General features: G+C 38.1%; 1 protein-coding gene across 1 annotated transcript in view; it reads left to right on the plus strand.

Annotated features, from left to right (window-relative positions):
• Positions 1-16,459, plus strand: part of YME1L1 (YME1 like 1 ATPase) — a 43,645-nt gene extending 27,186 nt beyond the window's left edge. The window contains exons 9-19 of the mRNA XM_032144699.2: positions 792-882; positions 3,864-4,016; positions 4,893-5,025; positions 6,437-6,499; positions 7,347-7,459; positions 8,510-8,665; positions 10,210-10,361; positions 11,585-11,711; positions 11,797-11,870; positions 13,324-13,410; positions 16,072-16,459. Coding sequence (XP_032000590.1) covers positions 792-882; positions 3,864-4,016; positions 4,893-5,025; positions 6,437-6,499; positions 7,347-7,459; positions 8,510-8,665; positions 10,210-10,361; positions 11,585-11,711; positions 11,797-11,870; positions 13,324-13,410; positions 16,072-16,215 — 1,293 coding nt within the window. The 3' untranslated portion in view covers positions 16,216-16,459. The remainder of the gene's footprint in view (positions 1-791; positions 883-3,863; positions 4,017-4,892; positions 5,026-6,436; positions 6,500-7,346; positions 7,460-8,509; positions 8,666-10,209; positions 10,362-11,584; positions 11,712-11,796; positions 11,871-13,323; positions 13,411-16,071) is intronic.
• The last annotated feature ends 4,259 nt before the right edge of the window (positions 16,460-20,718 follow it).

A 20,718-nucleotide genomic window follows, 5' to 3' on the forward strand; every position in this document is an offset into this window, starting at 1 on the left:
TTATTTGGAGTTGAGGTTTATTTATCCTTATTGCATAGTATCCCATTATAAGAATACTACAACACGGTGCAATTATACTACTTTAGGGTGGACATTTGAGTTTATTTCTAGTTTTTGGTTCAAATACAACGGGTGTGACTATTCTTATACAAGTCTCTTGGTGAACATATGTACACACTTCTCCTGGACCTAGGAGTGGACAAAGCTTTGTTTTCTATTTTTTTAAATACTCTGAAAAGAAAATGCTATGTTTTTAACCATTAACTTGATTAAAACGTTAGTACATTTTTAATTATTTAATCAGAATAACTTTAGATCATTCCAAGTCTAACAAAAAAACATAACTTTGTTCTTCAATAAGTGTAGTATTTCCTGGAAATATGTCTGGGAATTTTTCTTGAAATAATGAGTGAATCTTGATATTAATTGGACATTTTCAGAATGCCCTTTGGCATGAAGCTATGTTTCATGTTTTAGTGTGCTCCTCCCTAGGTACTTTCTTTTTAACCCTGTCCAATGTACTTGACTTTTGTTTTCTCACTGAGAAAATGAAAGTTTAGAATGATTTTTTTGGGGATAGTAAGGAGACTTTGCTTAATAGGAAATAATGGTCAGGGGAAAACCCTTTGTGTGTTTTATAAGGGGCCATTTTTGTATGCTTTTTTTACTGAAACAGAGGCCAGGTTAATTCCATATCCAAATTAAATTTATGATTTTCAAAAGGGAAGCCTTGATAATGTAACCAAACGTGTCCATTATCTAAAGTTATTTGGAAAATTGTGTCACTTTAGGTGGAGGAAGCTAAACAAGAATTACAGGAAGTTGTTGAATTCTTGAAAAATCCACAAAAATTTACTATTCTTGGAGGTAAACTTCCAAAAGGTAAGATATCTTTTCTTTACCATGATTTGATGGAAAAAACAAAAACAAAGAAACAAACAAAAAAAACCTATATTACTTTAATTTTAACTGATTAAAGTTTAAGTCTTAATTGCTGTTTTACAAAATAGATGTTCATTCTGAACATACAATTCCACAGCATTTTTTTTGCCAACTGCAAGTTTTTATATACTTTCAAATTTAAAGTTACAAGAATAGTACATAGAATGCTCCTCATACCCTTTACCTACACTCACAAATTTTTAATATTTAGCTTCCTTTTTAGACCCAGGCTTGAGTGCAGTGATGCAATCATGGCTCACTGTAGCCACAACCTCCCGAGTTCAGGCGGCCCTCCCAAGTAGCTGAGACCACAGGTACACACCACCATGCTGGCTAATTTTTGTATTTTTTGTAGAGGTGAGGTTACTCCATGTTGCCCAGGCTGCTCTTGAACTCCTAGGCTCAAGCGATCCACTCACTTTGGCCTCCTAAAGTACTAGGACTGCAGGCATGAGCCAGCGCACTCAACCTAGCTCCATTTTAAAAATCATTCACTTTGTCTCTTTATGTATATATAAATATAAAAATTATTTGTAAATAAATAAATTTTTAACTATTTGAGAGTAAATTGTAAACGTAATCACCCCTAAGTGTGTATTTCTTAAGAATAAGGATATTTTCCTACATAACTCCAGAATAATACTAAAATCAGGACATTAGCTGGGTATGGTGGCTCACGCCTTTAATCCCAGCATTTGAGGAGGTGGAGGCGGGTGGATTACTTGAGATCAGGAGTTCGAGACCGTCTGGTCTTGAACCAGGGGCCATTGGAGTTCCAACCAGCCTGGCCAACATGGTGAAACCCTGTCTCTACTAAAAAAAAAAAAATTAGCTGGGCTTGGTGGCAGGTGCCTGTAATCCCAGCTACTCGGGAGGCTGAGGCAGGAGAATCGTTTGAACCTAAGAGGTGGAGGTTGCAGTGAGCCAAGATTGTTCCCACTGCACTCCAGTCTGGGTGACAAAGCAAGACTCTTGTCTCAAAAAAAAAAAAAAAAAATAGGACATTTAACATACATACAAAACCACTATCAAATCTAGAGTCTATAGTCAAATTTCAGCATTTGTTCCAATAGTATCCTTTGTAGTGTTGCCCTGATCCCTACCCACTTCCCCAGTTCAGGACTTAATCCAGGATCACAGGTAACATTTAGGCTTTTATTGTTTTTTTTTTTTTTTAATGAAACAATTCCTTAGCCTTTTGTGAGGGAGTGGAGAGAAGAGGATCTTTCATGATTTTTACAGTTGCGAAGAGTACTTGCCTAATTATTTATAGAATGTTCTCAGCTTAGCTTTGTCTGATGTTTTCTCATGGTTAACATGACTTTTAATGACTTTATAGTATCCTTCTAATTTATGGTTATATCACAATTTAACCATTTATATTGAATTTTTATATGGTTTCCAGTTTTTTTGCTATTAAGAATAGTGCTGTGTTTCATCTTAATTCAAGGCTTTGCCTGCAGGCTTAATTATTTCCTTAGAATAAATTTCTAGAAATGGAATTGGTGAGTTAAAGGATGACACTCCTTTTTAATGCTTGTTTTTATGGTGCCAACTATCTCTACTGAAAATACAGCAGTGTATGAAATTATTTGCAGTAACCTTTGCTAATTTAGGGTACATTTATTAAATCAGTGCTTAATAATGATAACTTTAGCTAATATCACTGGCAAAAGCCTTATCAACATCATGTACTTCCTGATGCTCTAGGAAGGACCCAAGTGTTGGCTTATGTGGTGTCCATGCAAAAAGGAATTAAAAAAGAGCACAATTTCAATACAATCATGGGAAAACACTAGAAAAGCCCATATCAGGAGACATTCCACATACCACCTTTACATTTATTTAAACATCACAGAGTGAATGTTTAAAACTATAGAAGTATTAATAGTTACACTCTTCCTCTTTCTAATGACAAGGAGTATTTTAAATCTGTAGAAAATTTGAGTAGTATAAATTTGTAGAAAAATCTTTAGATACCAAGATGTAATCCACAGAAATTAATATGATTTAAACCAGTTAAGTATAACTAAAACGTGACAATACTAGGATAGTCTTAAAGCTATTTTTGAGCTTGAACTTTCTTTAAAATTTTTTTATGTTAAAATGCAGCAAACATGTATGTAAAGAAGTTTTGTTGCTTTTTTAATGTAATATGTATATTTATAAAAACATATAAATCAGGCAATTCTGTTTTTCTAACGTGAAAATCTTTGATATTATGAAAATTTGAAAACATATGGAAAACCTTGAAAGAACAGTACAATTAACATCCATATCCTATCCACTTAGACTCAACAATTGTTAACATTCTGTCATATTTGCTTTCTGTGTTATGTGTGTATTTTTCCCCCTGAACATTTGAAAGAAAACTAAACATCACCTACTTGACATCTAAAGACTTTGTTGTACATCACCTAAGAATAAGGACAGTGTCCTAAATAAACATAATAACCTTATCCCACCAAAGAAAATTAACACTATTTCCTTAATATCACGTACTCTCCAGTCTTGTTTAAACGTTTTCACCAAATGTCTCTAGAATATTTTGTTCTTTATGAAAAAGCACCAAATCAAGATTCGCTAATTACATTTGGTTGTTCAGTCTTTTAATCTATTTTTACATGAATTTTTATCTTATTTAGTGATAAATGGGTTTATATTTTTTTGCCTCAAGATTCTCCCTGTCATGTCTGTTGTTGATATGGAAACAATATTTATATAATACAGGAACATTACTTTTGGACAGTATTCTGAAGTGAACCATTAGCAGAGACAAGTAGTTTGCTGTGTATCAAAATATTGGTTATTGGTGTGACCTCAGCCTGAAAATTATATAAATGAATATTTATTTTATAGGTTCATATCGAGGGATTTTTTTTAAAATACTTTGAATCATTCTTGTTTTCATTTTCTTTTAGGAATTCTTTTAGTTGGACCCCCAGGGACTGGAAAGACACTTCTTGCCCGAGCTGTGGCGGGAGAAGCTGATGTTCCTTTTTACTATGCTTCTGGATCCGAATTTGACGAGATGTTTGTGGGTGTGGGAGCCAGCCGTATCAGAAATCTTTTTAGTACGTTTTGATGTATCTTTCATGCAGTGCTAAATTTTGTTAAGGGAAGTGTGTATCTTACCCTTTCTTTGCTAATTACTTTTTTTCTTCCTTTTTTTAATTTCTATTTTTTGGGGCCTCTGGCTTTGCATGCTAATTAGTTTTGATTGATAGCCAAAATAGCCATTGTGGGACCTTGGTTTGGGTAACTTACTGTATGAATTATGAGAAGAGCTAGTGGAAGTGCAAGATGAAGTTGGAGGCTACCAAAAATCTCTTAGTGAGAGGCCGGGCGCGGTGGCTCACGCCTGTAATCCCAGCACTTTGGGAGGCCGAGGCGGGTGGATCACGAGGTCAGGAGATCGAGACCATCCTAGCTAACACAATGAAAGCCCATCTCTACTAAAAAAATACAAAAAATTAGCCGGGCGTGGTGGCGGGCGCCTGTAGTCCCAGCTAGTCGGGAGGCTGAGGCAGGAGAATGGCGTGAACCCAGGAGGCAGAGCTTGCAGTGAGCCAATGTCGCGCCACTGCACTCCAGCCTGGGCGACAGAGTGAGACTCCGTCACAAAAAAAAAATCTCTTAAGTGTTTTTTCATTTTATTCATCAATTTTATAGTATGGAATTAAGGAGTAATTAGCTTCAAACCTGATTGTTTATGATATTTGTATAGCTAGAAAGAATGAATGCCCAACTGTTTTGTTTTATATCATTTCTTTGCTATAGTTTTTTCCCCCTGAAACTACTATTCTTAAGTCAGTAAAAAATGACCTCCTTTTCTTCCAGTGAATATTTTTTGTTGGCTTTTGACAGTTTTATAGGATTTTAATATTTCTCTTGTTTTGTTCAAAAGTGTTGACTCTTTCAGCTTATTTGAATGTTTTTTGTTTTCTTAGGGGAAGCAAAAGCGAATGCTCCTTGTGTTATATTTATTGATGAATTAGATTCTGTTGGTGGGAAGAGAATTGAATCTCCAATGCATCCATATTCAAGGCAGACCATAAATCAACTTCTCGCTGAAATGGATGGGTAATTGAGTCTTCTTTTTTCTTAGAATATGGTGATGCCTCCCAGCATTTGATATGTGTAGAATTGATCTTATGCAAATTATTTCCATAAGGCATTTCATATCTAGAGATATGAAAAATGTGATGTGTATAGGAAACAGAGTAGTCTCTCATGCAAGAACTCAAGACAAGCTTTTTCTCTCAGTATTGTATTGTTTTCATTACTAATTGGATATTTGAATATCAACTCATTTAATTTATGGTATTTATATTCTTTTTCATTTATTGTTACACTTATGACAGAGAAACAATGATTTATGCTGAGACTAGTAGTCTATTTGAAGAAATACAGTCGTTTCTACATAATTTATGACTAACTTTGAATGTTGTAGCATATTTAAAGCTTACATCAATGTTCGTAATATAAGAAGCAAGAGGTGATGTTGTTTTGAAAGAAGTATCTTAAACTCAATATTATTAAGACATTTTGAAACCACATAGGAAGCCCAGGAGCAAATAATTTGAATTGGTATACTTGAAAGTAATTTTTCAAAAATTAACCAGGCACCTAAGCAGGTTATCTTTTCCTGCATAGACCAGATAATTGTGAAGGTATGTAGTCACAGATGAACTGGTGGTTTATTATCAGTTTCTTTTCTTGGCTGTTATTTGATTAATGAAGCCGGGCATGGTGGCTCATGCCTGTAATCCCAGGACTTTTGGAAGCCAAGGTGGGAGGATTGCTTGATGCCAGGAGTTCAAAACCAGCCTGGTCAACATAGCAAGACCCTATCTCTACTAAAAATAAAAATAGTCACCGGGCACAGTAGCTCAAGTCTATAATCCTAGCACTTTGGGAGGCTGAGGCGGGTGGATCACTTGAGGTCAGGAGTTCAAGACCAAACTCGCCAACATGGTGAAACCCCGTCTAAAACTAAAACCCCGCCTAAAACTAAAAATACAAGAATTATCTGGGCGTGGTGGCAGGCGCCTGTAATCCTGGCTACTCAGGAAGCTGAGACATGAGAATTGCTTGAACCTGGGAGATGGAGGTTGCAGTGAGCGCCATTGTACTCCAGCCTGGGTGACAGTGAGACTCCGTCTCAAAAAAAAAAAAAAAAAAAATAGTGGCTTATACCTAGAAATTGGGGGGGAAAGATTTAAAAATAAATAAAAAATAAAAAAATAAATTAGTCAGATATGTTGGCATGCACCTGTCGTTCCAGCTACTTGAGAGGTTGAGGCAGAAGGTTCACTTCAACCCAAGAGTTGAGGCAGCAGTGAGCTATGATCATACTGGTGCGCTCAAGCCTAGGCCACAAAGCAAGTCCTAGTCTCAAAAAAAAGAAAACAAACCAGTTTTGTGTAGAGCATTTCTATATGTGTGCTGTGCTTCAGTATTAGTAAAAGATACTTTTTTTTTTCCTATATAGTTTTAAACCCAATGAAGGAGTTATCATAATAGGAGCCACAAACTTCCCAGAGGCATTAGATAAGTAAGTATTAAAAGAAGATTTTTGTGAAGTACTGTTACATGCTACAAAATTATGCTGAAAGAAGTCCATTGCAAAAGATCACATCAACATTGTATGATTCCATTTATATGCAATAGCCAGAATAAGCAAATTCACAGAGACAAATTGGGTTAGCGGTTACCAGAGGTTAGGGAGAATGGGGAATGGCTGTCATTGGATATGGGATTTCTTTGGGGGGGATGGGAATATTCTAAAATTAGATTGTGGTGATGGTTGTACAGTTCTGAATATATTAAAAACCACAGAAGTATCCACTTTAAATTCTGTTACGTGAATTACATCTCAATAAAACTTAAAATATTTATTTGTTATATGTCACAAAAGTTGTATGTAGAGAGGATTTTTAAAATAAATTCACTGTAGTATTATAACTAGGTTTAAAGTTACTAGGAAAAAAAATTTATTGTAGAAGTTATTCATATTTTCATTTGATCCGTAGTTTGTCACTGCCTAAGACTCTAGTCTAACATTCTGTACTTAGCAGTTGAGATGGATGTGTGGTTCTCATAATAGTTTGTTGTGGAATTATTTGTTCCTGGACTGAATTACTTGCATGCTTTTGTTTCTGAGGGGTAGGCTACCTAGGTACACATGTGTATCTAAATGAACCTTTGTTCTACTTTCTGTTTATTGACACTGTTACTTGAGCCATGTTTTAAAAGGAACTATCTGAATATTTAGGTACAAAACTCTGTCTGCACTCTGGCTGCCACTGGCTTCCCAGTCATGTCATTAGGGTGTCAGTCCTGTTGAATTTGAGCTTAAATAGTTTATTAATTTATATTTTCCTTCTGCATTCTTCCTGTAGTGCCTTAATACGTCCTGGTCGTTTTGACATGCAAGTTACAGTTCCAAGGCCAGATGTAAAAGGTCGAACAGAAATTTTGAAATGGTATCTCAATAAAATAAAGTTTGATCAATGTAAGTCTAATTCTATCAAAACAAACATTTGTCATTTCTATAAAGTGGTAATATGCCACTCACCCTGTTTGTGGTCCTTTCATGATAAATGTATTAATATTAAAAGACCAGTTCATTTTTGTCTTTTTTTTTCCCATTAGTATGTTCATTTAAAAGTCCATTCCTTAGTGTATATACAGGAGATTCTATTGTTTCGAACCCTGATTCTAAAGAAAGGTTTTTTCAGAGTATTCAGACAGATAATATTTGAGGATATATATACACACACACACACACACTTTTTTAAGATGAATGTAAAATGCAAAACAATTTTAAAAAGCTGCAGAAACAGTAACTCATGATATAGTCAGTGTGGGGCCAAAAGAGAAGAAAGCAAATTATAAAACAAAACACATGGAAATTTATTACCCACTTGAGTAATAAATGAAATTATTAAAGCTGCAGTAGTTTCAGAGATAGCTATATCAATTCATTGAACTATACATGTTTCCTATAATAAGGGCAACTTTTATGTCCAAAGTATTTCCAGATGAAATTCAGAGAAAAAAATGACTGAACTATGGCTCAGAATAGCTAGCTATTTTCTTTTTTCCCTCAGAATGTGAGGTGTTTTTTTTTTATTTTTTATTTTATTTGAGACGAGAGTTTTGCCGTTTTTGCCCAGGCTGGAGTGGAGTGGCACAATCTTGGCTTACTGCAACCTCCACCTCCTGGGTTCAAGTGATTCTTCTGCCTCAGCCTTCTGAATAGCTGGGATTACAGGTGCATGCCACAATGCCCAGCTAATTTTTGTATTTTTAGTAGAGATGGGGTTTCACCATGTTGGTCTGGCTGGTCTCAATTTTTGTATTTTTAGTAGAGATGGGGTTTCACCATGTTGGTCTGGCTGGTCTCGAACTCCTGTCCTCAGGTGATCTGCCTGCCCCAGCCTCCCAAAGTGCTGGGATTACAGGCATGAGCCAATGCACCCAGTCGGAATGTGAGTTCTTTGTGAAGAGCTTTCTTTTACCTGTTTTAGACTTTTAACGTCGTGTTCTCTTTTTACATTAGCTGTTGATCCAGAAATTATAGCTCGAGGTACCGTTGGCTTTTCTGGAGCAGAGTTGGAGAATCTTGTGAACCAGGCTGCATTAAAAGCAGCTGTTGATGGAAAAGAAATGGTTACCATGAAGGAGCTGGAGTTTTCCAAAGACAAAATTCTAATGGGTAGCTTTCCTTTCTTTTTTTTCTGTCTTACTTTTCATTGTGTTAGATAATTCATTTAGGGGCAAATACTCTATTCAAACAACTAAAGCCATGGCTGTGTTGAATCTAATCTTACTTTAAAACTTCAGTGTCTGGGTTTTCAAGATTTGTAATAAATGATTTTACAAAATTCCCAATTTAACAGTCAAACAAATGCCATTACACTGTAACATTTTCTTGACAGTACTCTTGTCAGTGATACAGAACTGATTTTATAGTGTACCATATTTATTAGTTTTGTCTCTTTTTTAGAAAAGTGATGGGAACATGAAAATATATACTTGACAACACCGCAGTTTGGCCTCTTATGAAACAAATATATTCTAGTGGCTTATATAATTATATAGTTAAATTGGTAGTGGGGAGATGAGGCACGTATACATTTCCTCTTATCAGACATTGCTGCTAAAAAGGATAGTTAACTTTATTCTGTGCTTAATTTCGATTTTAAATCTTGGATTGGCTTAAAAGCACATTAGTTATGATATTCTTGTTAAATTGGAAGTTTATTTTATAGAAATGGAAATAAGTTTTCCCTTTTGAATTAAGATGATAGTTTTGACAGTTTTGGTTTTCAGATACATTGTTAAAGTTTATATGTGTTATGGAATGAATTCTGCCCATTTAAAAAAACTTTTACTCTTTAGACTGGGTGTGGTGGCTCACACCTGTAATCCCAGCACTTTGGGAGGCCAAGGCAGGAGGACCGTTTGAGCCCAGAATCGTTGGAGTTCAAGATCAGCTGGGCAACATAGCGAGACTCCATCTCTACCAATAATTTTAAAAATTAGCTGGGCGGGGTGGCATGCGCCTGTGGTCCCATCTACTTGGGAGTCTGAGGTGGGAGGATTGCTTAAGTCCGAGAAGTTAAAGCTACAGTGAGCCATGATCATGCCACTGTACTCCAGCCTGGGTTACAGACCCTGTTTAAAAAGAAACAAAATTACTAAAAATTACTAAAGCTAGGTGCAGTGGCACATGCCTGTAATCCCAGCACTTTGGGAAGCTGAGGTGGGCGGATTGCTTGAGGCTAAGAGTTCAAGGTTAGAGTGAGCTATAATAAGAATGACTTTAAGGAGAATGAGTTTTTTGTTTTATAATATTAATCCCATATCAGACACATTCACCTCTCAGTATCCACTGAGGGGGTGAGGATTGGTTCCAGGACCCGTGTGGATACCAAAATTCAAGGATGCTCAAGTGTCTTTTATAAAATGGTGTACTATTTGCATATACCTACATAATTCTCCTGTATACTTTAAATCATCTCTAGATTACTAATATAAATGCTCTGTAAATAGTTGTTATAATATATATTTTTTTCATTTGTATTATTTTTTATTGTTCCTCTTCCCCATACTTTTAATCCTTATTTGGTTGAATCTATGGATGCAGAATCTGCTGATAGGAAGGGTGGAGTGTATTTGATGTGCAGACAAGAATGTGTTTTGTTGATTTAAATATACCTTTCTAATGGAGTATTTACTCAATTAAATTTATCTTAGGGCCTGAAAGAAGAAGTGTGGAAATTGATAACAAAAACAAAACCATCACAGCATATCATGAATCTGGTCATGCCATTATTGCATATTACACAAAAGATGCAATGCCTATCAACAAAGCTACAATCATGCCACGGGGGCCAACACTTGGACATGTAAGTTTTTTGTAGTGTCTCGCCCTGTCACCCAGGCTGGAGTGCAATGGCGCAATCTCAGCTCACTGCAACCTCTGCCTTCCGGATTCAAACGATTCTTTCACCTCAGCCTCCCAAGTAGCTGGGATTACAGGTGCCCACCACCACGCCCAGCTAATTTTTGTATTTTTAGTAGAGATGGGGTTTCACCATTTTGGCCAGGCTGCTCTAGAACTCCTGACCTCAGGTGATCCACCTGCCTCAGTCTCCCAAAGTGCTGGGATTACAGGCGTGAGCCACCATGGCCTGCCTAATTCTTGAATATCTAATTTCTCTGCTGCCCCAAAAGGGAAAACATTATGTTTTGTAGTAACTGATTCAGTAGTTTCTCTAAGATTTTTCTCATTTAGTACAAATTTATCAGATCTTTCAACATTGTAGACATTTAAAAAATTTCCATGCTCCTGGGGAGAAAACAGTCCTATTGCAGCATTATCCACCTATTGTTGTTGCTTTATAAAGGATTTTCTTATTCTCTATTTGCTGGCTTTTCATCAGTTCCCTGATGACCAGCTTTCAGCAACATGGTATAAAGTACTTTAGTGAGAACTAAATTATAATTCTGGTTTGTATTTTTTTATTTTGCCCAGTCTTACGGTGCTGAAATTCTGGTATTTAATGTAACTATATCAGAACTGTATCTGAATTTCTTTTTTTTTAATTTTTATTTTATATTGATGGGGTCTCACGATGTTGCCCAGGCTAGTCTCAAACTCCTAGGCTCAAGTGATCCCACTTCAGCCTCCCAAAGTGCTGAGACTACAGGTATGAGCCACTGCACCCAGCCTGTATCTGAATTTCTTTCATTACATTTTATTTTATTTTAATTTAATTTTGTTTTATTTTATTTATTTTATTTTATTTTTGAGATGGAGTTTCACTCGTGTTGCCCAGGCTAGAGTGTAATGGCATGATCTCAGCTCTCTGCAACCTCCATCTCCTGACTTCAAGTGAGTCTTCTGCCTCAGCCTCCCAAGTAGTTGGGATTACAGGCATGCACCACCATGCCTGCCTAATTTTGTATTTTTAGTAGAGATAGGGTTTCTCCATGTTGGTCAGGCTGGTCTCGAACTCCCAACCTCAGGTGATCCACCCACCTCGGCCTCCCAAAGTGCTGGGATTCAGGCGTGAGCCACTGCACCTAGCCTCTTTCCTTTTTATCTGACTGATTTTTAATTGTCTAGGTGTCCCTGTTACCTGAGAATGACAGATGGAATGAAACTAGAGCCCAGCTGCTTGCACAAATGGATGTTAGTATGGGAGGAAGAGTGGCAGAGGAGCTTATATTTGGAACTGACCATATTACAACAGGTTAGCTTTAAAGAATGGCTTTAGTTCAAATTACATGTGGTCTTAAAGATATTTTTTAAAATGGTATGTTTTTATTTTATTTTAGGTGCTTCCAGTGATTTTGATAATGCCACTAAAATAGCAAAGCGGATGGTTACCAAATTTGGAATGAGTGAAAAGGTAATAGATTTTTTTAATCCTTTTCATGTATCAAATTACACGTCAAGTGTTTTGAGAGATGGTTCTGATTATAAATTGGTAATATTCACTTTTTCTCTCTCTCACTCCAAATGGATTTGAGGCTCTTTATTCTGAACATTGTTATTCTCTGAATAAAGAAAATGGAGCCTTCTCTTAGCTGCTCAGAATGAGCTGCCCAGATAGTAACTATTACTTCATGAGTTAACTAAGTGATAAAGCAAGGTGAATTCCTTAGCTTTTCCATGTGGCATGAAAGAGCCTACTTTCTAAGTTTGGTTACTTTACTGTTTCCCTATATTTCATATTTTCATCTTGTCATTGTTCCTTGAAGCCCTACTATACTCTGTGAATTATGGATTTCTATATTTGAAGTAGCTGCCAAGGTTTTTTAAGAAAGTACTGAGAACCAGACTTAAAATGATTTTAGGCTGGACGCTGTGGCTCACACCTGTAATCCCAGCACTTTGGGAGGCTGAGGAGACTGGATTGCTTGAGCCCAGGAGTGAGTTCTGGACCAGCCTGGGCAACATGGCATAACCCCATCTCTAAAAAAATACAAAAATTAGCCAGGTATGGTGGTGTGTACCTGTAGTCTCAGCTACCTGGGAGTCTGAGGTGGGAGGATTCTCTGAACCCAGGAGGTCGAGGCTATAGTGAGTCCACTGTACTCTACCCTGGGTGACAGAGCAAGACCCTGTCTCCAAAAAAAAAAAAAAAAGATTTTAAATGTTCTCTCTTGCTCATACTTTTACTATTTTGATATTAGTGTCTTTTTGTTTCTTTGTTTTTGAGACGGAGTCTTGCTCTGTTGCCCAGGCCGTAGTGCAGTGGCGCGATGTTGGCTTACTGCAGCTACCGCCTCCCAGGTTCAAGCGATTCTTCTGCCTCAGCCTCCCAAGTAGCTGGGATTACAGTCACCTGCCACCATGCCTTTCTAAATGTTAGTCTTTATACTTTCAGAAGAATGTGGAAATTTCTTTGCCCTCAAATGCAGTTTTTATTTTTATTTTTTTGGAGACGGAGTCTCACTCTGTCACCTAGGCTGGAGTGCAGTGGCACAATGTCAGCTTACTGCAACCACCGCCTCCTGGGTTCAAGCGATTCTCCTGCCTCAGCCTCCTGACTAGCTGTGATTACAGGCACGTGCTGCCATGCCCAGCTATTTTTTGTGTTTTAGAAGAAATGGCGTTTCTCCATGTTTCCAGGCTGGTCTCAAACTCCTAACCTCAGGTGATCCACCCGCCTCGGCCTCCCAAAATCCTAGGATTACAGGTGTGAGCCACGATGCCCAGTCTCAAATGCAGTTTTCTATTGTACCTCTTTCTTGTCCCCCGTATATTTGTTTCCTTATATATAGGATAGTACTTTCTCTTTCAAATTTGTTGGTGTTTGGGGGTTTTCTGTTCAATTACTTTCTTCCTTTTGGTTTTAGCTTGGAGTTATGACCTACAGTGATACAGGGAAACTAAGTCCAGAAACCCAATCTGCCATCGAACAAGAAATAAGAATCCTTCTAAGGGTAATAATATTTTTTCGTGCCTATTTATTTTCTTAGGAACAATGTGCTTAAATAGTTAGGTTCTTAAAACATAATAGCTGAAGGCCCTCTGTTCACTAGAAACATCATTTTATAAAATATAATAGTCACCGTGGTGTCTGGGGAAAAAATTAAAAAATAAAGATAATAGGTGCAGCATTTCAGCAATGATTTTTTTTTTTTTTTTTTTTTTTGAGACGGAGTCTTGCTCTGTCACCCAGGCTGGAGTGCAGTGGCGCGATCTCGGCTCACTGCAAGCTCCGCCTCCCGGGTTCACGCCATTCTCCTGCCTCAGCCTCTCCGAGTAGCTGGGACTACAGGCGCCCGCCACCACGCCCAGCTAATTTTTTTGTATTTTTTAGTAGAGACGGGGTTTCACCGTGGTCTCAATCTTCTGACCTCGTGATCCGCCCGCCTCGGCCTCCCAAAGTGCTGGGATTACAAGCGTGAGCCACCGTGCCCGGCCAGCAATGATTTAAATGTTATTAAGGCACCTCTCTGTTCATGAACCTGGACATGGGCTAAGAACAGTTCTATATTGCATGGTTGTAAAAATTCAATTCGCAGGATGAGGGACAAAATAACTACATATTAGGTATTAGGTACAGTGTACACTATGTAGGTATGGATACACTAAAATCCCAGACTTTACCACTATACAATTCATCCATGTAACCAAAAACCACTTGTACCCCATAAGCTGTTGAAATAAAATATATCTATATATAAAATTTTATATATATATAAAATTCAATTGTACTTTAGCTGCAAAACTGTAAGAGGTAATAGAATGGGAAGAGTATTGTTTATTGAGTCTTTGACATGTATTCAACAAATAATTTTTTTTTTTTTTTTTTTTTTGATATGGAGTCTTGCTCTGTTGCCCAGGCTGGAGTGCAGTGGCATGATCTCGGCTCACTGCAACCTAAGAAATAAGTTCAGTAGGTGTTTTATTGTTTGTTTTTTGTGGGTTTTGTCATTTTTTTTTTTAAGGGGATGGGTCTTGACTCCTGGGCTCAAGTCAGCCTCCCAAGTAGCTGGGGCTACAGGCACACACCACTGTGCCTAGCTCTTATGATTTCAGTTTTTTGTTTTTGTTTTTTCTTTTTTTTTTTTTGAGACAGAGTTCCGCTCTTGTTGCCCAGGCTGGAGTGCAATAGTGCTATCTTGGCTCATTGCAACTTCCGCCTTCTGGGTTCAAGTGATTCTCCTGCCTCAGCCTTCTGAGTAACTGGGATTACAGGCATGTGCCACCATGCCTGGCTAATTTTTTGTATTTTTAGTAGAGACAGGGTTTCACTATGTTGGCCAGGCTGATCTCAAACTCTTGACCTCAGGCGATCCAACCACTTCGGCCTCCCAAAGTGCTGGGATTACAGGCGTGAGCCACTGCGCCCGGCCCAATTTCAGTTTTATGTATGTTGAATTTGAGACATCTTAGTTGGAAATAGATGTGGGGACTTAGTGGAGAGATTGGTTATGTATTGCATTTGAATGTTGAAGCTACCCATTCATGAAGGCAGGTCTTTTTTTTTTTTTTTTTTTTTGAGACAGCATCTTGCCCTGTCACCCAGGCTGGAGTGCAGTGCTGTGATCTTGGCTCATTGCAACCTCTGTCTCCCAAGCTCAAGTGATCCTCCCACCTCAGCCTCCTGAGTAGCTGGGACTATAAGCGCATGCTGCCATGCCTAGCTAATTTTGTTATTTTTTGTAGAGAGCATTTCACTATGTTACCCAGGCTGGTGTCGAACTCCTGGGCTCAAACGATCCACCTGCCTTGGCCTCCCAAAGTGCTGGGATTACAGGTGTGAGCCACCACACCCAGCCAGGCAGGTTTTAAGGGTAAGACTGACCAGCCTGGGCAACATGGCAAAACCCCATCTCTACAAAACATAAGAAAAATTAGCTGGGCATGGTGGTTCATGCCTGTAGTCCCAGCTACTTGGGCTGAGGTGGGAGGATCACCTGAGTCCAGGGAGGTTGAGGCTGTAGTGAGTTGTGATTGCCTCACTTCACTCCAGCCTGAGCAACAGTGAGACTGAAAAAAAAAAGAGAGAGAGAGAGAGCAACAGAGCTGAGTGCCAAAGTCTTTAGTGAATAAGGACTATGTTTGCACAATGAAGACGGTTGGATAGCTCCATAGTCAAATGGCCTCGACTTCAACAGAATAGGAAGAGTGCATTATATAAGAGGGTAGGTTAGTAATGGTCTGAAAGAGGTGACGGGAACAAAGAGCTCAGCTGTTTACTGTGAAGTATCTAGGGTAAACATGACCAAATAGCACTTGAGAGGGCTTAGGGAATGCAGTCTCCACAGGAGGGACCGTGGGTTTGATTATTTCAAGAAAGTAGAGGGAATGCTTTAGAGTAGTTAAGGATACAGAAAGTTTGTATGATGGAAGGGTTTAGAGAGTGTTATAGAAGAGGTGGTCTCTGCCTTCTCAGGGTTTATTCTCTTTTCCTCACTATTTATGTTATAATGCACAAATTATCTCTACTGTAGAATCAAGATTCTACATGATTTTATAAATATAAACAGATTTCATATTTTTTAGGGTACATAAAGTTTTTCTTTCTCTTCCCATTGACTGGTTTTTGCATCCCTGCATTTGCTGCTGCTTACGTATCTCCTTTTCTATTTCAGGACTCATATGAACGAGCAAAACATATCTTGAAAACTCATGCGAAGGAGCATAAGAATCTCGCAGAAGCTTTATTGACCTATGAGACTTTGGATGCCAAAGAGATTCAAATTGTTCTTGAGGGGAAAAAGTTGGAAGTGAGATGATAACTCTCTTGATATGGATGCTTGCTGGTTTTATTGCAAGAATATAAGTAGCATTGCAGTAGTCTACTTTTACAACGCTTTCCCCTCATTCTTGACGTGGTGTAATTGAAGGGTGTGAAATGCTTTGTCAATCATTTGTCACATTTATCCAGTTTTGGTTATTCTCATTATGACACCTATTGCAAATTAGCATCCCATGGCAAATATACTTTGAAAAAATAAAGAACTGTCAGGATTGAAAACAGCTCGTTTGAGGAATGTCAGTTATTAAGTTGAAAGTAACTAATGATTTTATGTTTGGTTACTCTACTAGATGTAATAAAAATTGTGCCTTTAGCCTTCTATATACATCAGTGGAAACTTAATTAAGATGCAGTAATTATGTTCCAGATTGACCATGAATGAAATGTTTTTTAATCTAAATGTAGAGAAGTTGGGATCAAAAGCAGTCTCGGAAACACACAGCCAGGCATGTAGCCTTTTGGCATGGTGCCGTGGCTCACACCTGTAATCCCAGCACTTTGGGAGGCCGAGGCGGGTGGATCCCTCATGGCCAGGAGTTCGAGACCAGCCTGGCCAACGTGGTGAAATGCTGTCTATACTAAAATACAAAAAAATAGGGCTGGGTGCGGTTGCTCACGCCTGTAATCCCAGCATTTTCAGAGGCCAAGGCGGGCAAATCACCTGAGGTTGAGAGTTGAGACCAGCCTGGCCAACATGGTGAAACCCCATTTCTACTAAACATGCAAAAATTACCTGGGCATGGTGGCAGGTGCCTATAATCCCAGCTACTCTGGGGGCCAAGGCAGGAGAATTGCTTGAGCCTGGGAGAATTGCATTGAGCCAAGATGCCACTGCACTTCAGCCTGGGCAACAGAGCAAGACTCTGCCTCAAAAAAAAAATTAAAATAAATTTAAATACAAAAAAAAAAAAATAGCCAGGTGTGGTGGTGCATGCCTGGAATCCCAGCTACTTGAGAGGCTGAGGCACAAGAATTGCTTGAACCCGGGAGGTGGAGGTTGCAGTGAGCCAAGATCACAAGAGCCACTGCACTCCAGCCTGGGTGACAGAGTGAGACTCCGTCTCAAAAAAAAATTTTAAATAAAGATTATAACCTTTCAGAAATGCTGTGTGCATTTTCATGTTCTTTTTTTGAGCATTACTGTCACTCTCCCTAATGAAATGTACTTCAGAGAAGCAGTATTTTGTTAAATAAATATATAACCTCATTCTGAATGATGTCCCTCATTTTGACTATAATTATGCTTGGTTTCAAAAGCAAAATTAAACAAAAATCTGAGTCCCCTCTGAAGTGAACTTTGTGTTACCCTGTGTCAGAAATGCCAAGTTGTGTTTACTTTTCATTCAGATTTTGTGAATATGAACATGCTGTTATAGGATTTACAGATGAATATTTAACTCAATAGAAAAATTATTTTAGAGCACATTGTATTGGTATTACAACCAGATTATATTCTTGACATTGACTTTATTAAAATTATCTACAATTTCCTAATAACTTAAGCTGTATATGGTCTTCATTGAAAAAAGATATTGTTACAGGAAGTCTGTTACATTATATTCTTGACCTTTTGGTTGATAATCTTAAATCTTATGTAATTTCAAACTGGCAGAAATGTTGCCAGCATAATACATGGGTCTTTCATATACCCTGCATCCAGATTTACCAATTGTTTTCATTCTGCCCGTTTTTTTATTGCCCCAAACCTGTTCTGTCTCCCTCTCTGTATGTACATACATACACGTATAAAATATTGATAAAGTCTTATCTGTCTTAAATTTTTTTACATATTTGTTGAGGTATAATTTACATATGATAAAATTCATTGTAAATGTAGAGTTAAAAGATGTTGTGTGTGTAATCATCACCACAATTAGATTTTAGAACATTTCCATCACCCAAAACATTGTCATGCAAGTGTGTGGATTAATTTTTTAAGAAACTTATGAACTATTTTCAAAGTGTTCTAACTAGCAATGTAGGAGGGTTATAGTTTCTCCACATCTTTTGCAGTGCTTATAGTCTGCCTTTATAATTATGGCCATTCTAGTGGACCACTCATATCCAAATTAATCTCATCCAAGTTAGATCATTTCTCTAGTGACTTAAGATGCTGAGCATCTTCTGTGCTTATTGGCCATTTGTGTATCTTCTTTGGCGAAGTGTCTATTCAGATCTTTTACTTCCTTTTAATTGGGTTGTCTTGTTCTTACGAGTTATAAAAGATATATTCTGAATGCAAGTCCTTTATCAGATGGATCTTGATTTTTTTTTTTTTTTTTGAGACGAGTCTGGCTCTGTTTCCCAGGCTGGAGTGCAGTGGCGCAATCTCGGCTCACTGCAAGCTCCACCTCCCGGGTTCACGCCATTCTCCTGCCTCAGCCTCCCGAGTAGCTGGGACTGACTACAGGCGCCGGCCACCACGCCCGGTTAATTTTTTGTATTTTTAGTAGAGATGGGGTTTCACCGTGTTAGCCAGGATGGTCTCCATCTCCTGACCTCGTGACCCACCCGCCTCAGCCTCCCAAAGTGCTGGGATTACAGGCGTAAGCCACCGCGCCTGGCCGGGTCTTGCTTTTTTGTTGTTGTTTTTTTGACATGGAGTTTTGCTCTGTCGCCCAGGCTAGAGTGCAGTGGCGTGATCTCCGCTCACTGCAAGCTCCGCCTCCCGGGTTCACGCCATTCTCCTGCCTCAGGCTCCGGAGTAGCTGGGACTACAGGCGCCCGCCACCACGCCCGGCTTATTTTTTGTTTTGTATTTTTAGTAGAGACAGGGTTTTACCATGTTCGCCAGGATGGTCTCGATCCCCTGACCTCGTGATCCACCCGCCTCGGCCTCCCAAAGTGCTATTCTTTTGCTATTTTTTTTTTCTCATACCTAAAGAGATTCTGCTGTTCCTCCTTTCTTACCTTCTTTTGCTTTAAATAATTGGAACTACTGGCTGGGCGCAGTAACTCACCTGTAATCCCAGCACTTTAGGAGGCTGAAGTAGGCAGATCACTTGAGGCCAGGAGTTTGAAACAAGCCTGGCCAACATGACGAAACCCCGTCTCTACCTAAAATACAAAAATTAGTTGTGCGTGGTGGTGCATGCTTGTAATTGCATCTATTCGAGTAGCTGAGGCAGGAGAATCACTTGAACCTGGGAGGCAGAGGTTGCAGTGAGCTGAGATCATGCCAGTATACTCCAGCCTGGGTGACAGAGCAATACACCATCTCCAATAATAGTAATAATAATAATAATGGTTGGAACCACTGCTTTATACGATCTTAATGTCCTTAATCTTTATCTGGGAACGTCTGGTTTTGCCTTGATTTTTTTTTTTAAGGATAGTTTGCTAGATATAGAATTTGTGCCTGACAATTTTTTCTTTGACTCTCTTTTAATGTCATCCCAGCGCACCCTGATTTCCATTACTTTTGGTGTGAAGTCAGCTGTTAATTATTTTTGGTCTCCTTTGTGTAATTGTTTTCCTCACTGCTTTGGGGCTTTTTTTTCTGGGCCTTGTCTTTTAAACGGTTTGAGACGTTTTTAGGTGTGGATCTCATAGTGTTTATCCTACTTGGGTTTGTTGTTGTTGGTTTTTGTTTGTTTTAGCTTCTTGGATATATAATGTTTTTTATAAAATTTGAGAGATTTTTTGACATTATTTCTTAGTTACATTTTTCTGCCCTTTGCTCTTTCTTCTGTGATTGGCCTTATGCATTTGTTGGTACATATCCTGTTACCCTGGTCTCAGGCTCTGTTCATTTTTTTCAGTCTTTTTCTCCCTCTATTTGTCAGGTTGCATAACGTTGATTTTTCTTCAAGTTCACTGATGCGTCTGCCATCTCAAATCTACTTGCATTTTTTTGTTTCATAAGTTGAATTTTTCAGCTCCCAGGTTTCCATTTGGTTCTTTCATAACTTTGTACCTCTTTATTAAGATTCTTTGTTCATTGGATTATTATAAGTTTTCTTTAATATAATAAACAGACTTCCATTTTGAACATGTTTATGAAGTCTGCTAAATCCAATAGCTAAGGATACTCGGGCAGTTTCTCTTGAATACTTTTCTTCCTTAGTGACTTGTTTTGGAACCATACTCCAGATAAAGCAATTTATTATTAAGAGTGAACCTAAAGAAGACTTAAACTTTTCATAGCTATTCACTCAAAGCTATCAGAATGCCAGAATTTCACCTATCATCTATATCATTATTACTTTTAGTAACTGATACATATTTTATTGCTAGATACTCTCTAATATTTGTTCATATTCACTTTAAAGGTAATTCTGCATTATTTCAAGCCAGCTAGTTATAAGCATATTTCTTAATGTAAGTGTGTAATATTTTAATAAAATGTGGTAGAACATAGACTTGATCTTTGGACTGGAACATAACAGTACTGGACATGAAGATTTGCAGAGCTGATTTTTTTTTTTCTTTTCTTTTTGAGATGGAGTCTCGCTCTGTCTCCCAGGCTGGAGTGAGTTGG

The sequence above is a fragment of the Hylobates moloch genome, unplaced genomic scaffold, assembly GCF_009828535.3.
Source record: "Hylobates moloch isolate HMO894 unplaced genomic scaffold, HMol_V3 SCAFFOLD_3, whole genome shotgun sequence".
Taxonomy (NCBI): domain Eukaryota; kingdom Metazoa; phylum Chordata; class Mammalia; order Primates; family Hylobatidae; genus Hylobates; species Hylobates moloch.